This window comes from Otolemur garnettii, unplaced genomic scaffold (assembly GCF_000181295.1).
Source record: "Otolemur garnettii isolate 467f Iridium unplaced genomic scaffold, OtoGar3 scaffold00116, whole genome shotgun sequence".
NCBI lineage: Eukaryota > Metazoa > Chordata > Mammalia > Primates > Galagidae > Otolemur > Otolemur garnettii.
The window spans coordinates 6,838,844-6,843,316 of record NW_003852511.1 but is presented as its reverse complement, the minus strand read 5'-3'; the positions used below and the strand labels follow the sequence as shown (position 1 = coordinate 6,843,316).

General features: G+C 49.1%; 1 gene segment (V, D, J or C); it reads right to left on the bottom strand.

The window, feature by feature from the left end:
- Positions 1-2,046: 2,046 nt before the first annotated feature.
- Positions 2,047-2,661, bottom strand: LOC100961984. The segment is given in 2 exon segments: positions 2,047-2,483; positions 2,603-2,661. Coding segments are annotated over 2 exon segments (483 nt in total).
- Between the last annotated feature and the right edge of the window lie 1,812 nt (positions 2,662-4,473).

Below are 4,473 nucleotides of genomic sequence, written 5' to 3'. Positions count from 1 at the left end.
GAAAACATCACAATGTCCGGCGGTGTAAGCACCAATCAGGCTTCATTGGGGACATGTCCAAGAACAGGATCAGCAAGACTCACGGCTCTTCCACCTCTCGTGCACCTCACAAGGAGCACAGGAGGGCTGGGCCAGGCTGTGAGGTGGACCTGGGATTACATTCCAGGATAAGCATCCTTTGAAGGTCTGTCTTTTATTACACTGAGAGGTTAGAGGGAATAAGAGGAGATTTGAAGAGAAGAGTCAGCAGCTGCCCAGGGGAGAGGCACAGCTGACCCTGGATCAATGGGCTGAGGTCACTGCAGGAGGAACAGAGGTCAATCCAGGTTAGTCCAGGCTAGGACACCATGAAACAGACCTTTGAGTCACCCAGAGATTGTGCTGCTCACAATCACTATTATTTGAAGCCAGTACAGAGCCCCCACCCTCGACCAGGGGATGATAGAAAGAGAGGAAGTTGTTCCTGCTGAGCTGATTCCAACCCCCCACTCCTATGCAGAGAGCAGGATTTTGAGGGGATGCCAGGCCAGAGAAGGTGTCTGAGAGGTACTTCCAGACACACCAGAATGGGGACTCAGCTCTCCTATGTAACTCTGATCCCCTTTCATGCATTTTTGAGAGTGGATTTGTTTTATTTTAGTGTCTTTAACCCTTGGGTGTCTCTCCACCACAGTGAAGTCTTGGCAAGAGTAACAGATGATCTTGAGATACAGAGGTGGTTATTACAGGACCTGACTCAGTAGGGGAAGAAGACTAATGCTGGTGTCCTGTGCACACTGGGGGGGTGGGGGGGAGAATCACAGACACACTCATATCTCACTGTGCAAAAAATTCTGTTTTCCCAGAACCCTTTGAGGCACTGAGGCTTAGAAGAGAGCCTTAGAAGAGAGGAACAGCTACTAGAACAGAGTGGAATGACCAGGAGCAGGGGAAAGTGACCTCCATCCTGGAGCTGGTGAGTGGATCTTGGCCTGGGGTTCAGGATCCAGTGACTGACCAGGGTTACTCAGCCCACACAGGTACTAGAGCCAGAGTCATACCCTGGGCTGCACATATGGCATAGTGTGAATGTCCCTTCCAAAAGTCACATTGAAACTGAATTGTCACTATAATAGTATCCAGAGCTGTGGACTTTAAAGGTGATGATGTCACCAGGGCTCTGTCTTCATGAATGGATCAATGCCTTCGTGTTGAACTCAGGTGATGTTTGCAGAAGTAGGATTCGGATGAAAGGATGAAGTTCAACCAGATTCTCTCTCTCCTCCACTCTTGCTCACCTGTTAACCATGGGACAATGTAACAGGAAGGCCCTTAACAGATGCCAGCATCATGCCCTTGGACTTTACAGACTCCAAACTCTGAACTGAATAAACATTTATTCTTTTTTTTTTTGAGACAAAAGTCTTTCTTGCTCCCAGTAGAGTGCTATGGCATCATAGCTCACAGCAATCTCAAACTTCTGGGCTCAAGCTATCCTCTTGCCTCAACATTTATTCTTTGTAAATAGCCCAATTAGTGGTATTTTTTTTATATAACAGATGAAAGAGGACTGAGACAGCGTGTGTGGGCTCAACCATGTTCTTAGTCAACCATAAGCACCCTGGAGGGAATCTTTGCTCTGATAACTGTTTACTGGTCAGGCGTGGTGGCTCATGCTGGTAATCCTAGCAATCTGGGAGGTGGAGGAGGGTGGATTGCTTGATCTCAGGAGTTTGAGACCTGACTGAGGCAAGAGAATCACTTGAGCCACAAGAGTTTGAGTTGCTGTGAGCTATAATGCTATAATACCGCTTATTGGGCTATTTATAAATAGCCCTGTCTACCCAGGGCGACAGAGTGAGACTCTGTCCCCCCCCAAAACAAACAAACAAACAAACAAACAAAAAAAGAACCACCCAACTGTAGACATAATAAATGTGTGAGGATAATAGCAATAGATAAAACTGACATTTTATGGCAACAACAATGACAAGAAAACCTTGCATTTCCACATGCATAATTCCTGGGAATCTTAGGTAGTGCTGGTGGACAAAGTAATAACATAAGTCAATCCTTAGCTTGATTCAGCCCCAGGCAGGACAGCAGTGTCTGCGCCAGGCAGGGAGAACACAGGGGAGGTTTTAGTATCACTTCCCCCTGTGTCTGGAGCACTGTGTAAGTGTTAGTGTTACCATGATATGTGCAACAGTAATAGTCAGCCTCATCGTCGGCCTGCAGCCCAGAGATGTGCAGGATCCCTGCATTGGCTGAGGCATCTTTGGATCCAGAGAAGCGGCTGGGGACCCCGGAGCCCTGGTGCTTATCTGAGTCAGACTTGAATCTCAGGAGATACCGGGGAGGACTCCCTGGCCTCTGCTGGTACCAGGACATGTGATAGCCGCTAACAACAAAGCCACTGCTCAGGGTGCAGGTGATTCTGGCTGATGCTCCAGGAGAGGCAGAGAGGGAGGGCGGCTGAGTCAGCACAGGCTGGGAGAGGGAACCTGCAAACACAGATGTTCATGGTTGAGAAACCAGGGGCAAAAATGGAGCTGTGTAGAGACATGAGCCAGAGGGGACTGACTACAGGGGACCACTCCAGGACGTGGAGGCCCATCCCTACCTGAGAAGTAGCAGAGCAGAAGCAGGAGGAGAGGGGCCCAGGCCATGATGTACGCGGTTCCCCCGAGTTCCAGAGCAGAAGTGGGATCCCAGGCCTCTCTTATCCCCCCACCGGATCACAGGGGAGGGGTTATGGATGCAAATGTGTCCTGCCCACTGCCTGCTCCTCCCAGCAGCATGCATTTGTTGAGGACCTGGGGGCTGGTGGAGGGGGGTAGTCTGTCAGGCAGGACCTGGGAGGAGGCAGGTGCTGGGAAATCACACTGAGAGGACACAGCTGCAGGGTCTGTGCCAGCCTCCATGGCCCTAGCCCTAGGCAGTTTGGGGAGCTGGCAGCTGTGGGCGTCCCCTGTGCAGACCCTGGGAAGAACCACAGCGCCCCCTGCTGCTCACTGCACAGACTGCAGTCTTTCAGTAGGAGTCACGTGAGTAGACTCTCCTGAGAGCCTGGTCATTGTCAGTCCACAGAGTCCAGGGTCACAACCCTGCTATGTCCTGAAACTGATAGTCATAATCAGCCTTTACAGCGAGGAGTCTGAATCACTAGGAGAGGCCATGTGGGAGATACGATGACTGTCCAATGTTGGAAGCTGCAGTGAGGGGAGGATGCAGAGAGATTTGGAGGCAAAGCCCTGAGCAGCCCCTACTCCGGGGACCAGGGAAGGAGGCAACTGCACCCTGGGTCTCAGTGGAGAGTGGGCTCTTGCTGAGGGGCAAATGGAGAAAACACTATTTCCAGATGAGATAGGTGCCCCTTCTAGAAGATGGAGTACTATGTAAGTACAAAGGTTCAGACGTGTCATACTGTGGGGTGTTGAGAATGACAGAACTTCTCACTTCAAGGACCTCCTGGTTTGGGGGTGAGGCGGTGCTGTGGCCAGGTCACACTGTGCATCCATGCGTTGCTGCTCCTCTGGCTGCAGATGACCTTGGTCCCACCATCGCAGCACTGTGCATAAACAAGTCAGCACAGCTGGAACAAAAGGATGCATGATATCTTGTCTTGGGACTTTGGAACATGCATCCATACATGAAAAAAAATTATGAATTAATATTTATGAAATGAGTCTTAAAACTCAGTGGATTTCCAGGCATGAGAATAGGAAGGGGAGAATCATGAAGCCCACTGTGAGTAAATTAGGGGAAAGGAGAATGGGTGGGAGATGGGAGAAGAGAGATGCCCCAGTGATGACAGCAGGTTTTGTCTTGGAAATGTGAATTTAACTTCATTAGTTTCCCTTAGCCTCCTGGGCAACCACGTAGGGATCAGTGATGTCTTTGGGGTATGACTTCCTAATGGCATGGGGCTCTCTCTTCCTTCCTCTCTTTTTGCTTCCCCAGCTTTAAGAGAGTTTGTAATGCCACATACAATGAAGAGTGTGAAAATGCTCCTTCTTCAGACAATCTCCAATCGACTTCACCTTATGAGTGAAACAAGAGATGAACGTCTCTTCTAAATTGTGGTTGGAAACTTCAATCATTGGCTCTACAGAATTTGAACCTGTTATTTTTTATATTCATCTAATTTCTAATAAAGGCCTTACTGTTATGCCCAGGAATTCCCAAAGACCACGCCATCACCCTAGCTGAAATAACAGAAGAATCCTTTATTGAACAGCCAGCCGGCGACTGCCTCAGTGTCCCAACATGGGGTTTTTGAGAGCAGCCCTGAGTGTTTAAGGGGTTGGGTTTTTAAGGCTTGGTCTGTATCCTGGTTGGCACACAGGCTGTCCAGGTGCATCTGGGTAGGGTAGCAAGTAAGCATTGTACAGAAGCAGAATTTTGCGGTTAGTTAGCCATACATTTTTGTTTTAATATTTTCCCCCTATACATCTTAGTTGCAGGACTTTCCTCACCTGGTATTGTTTAAAA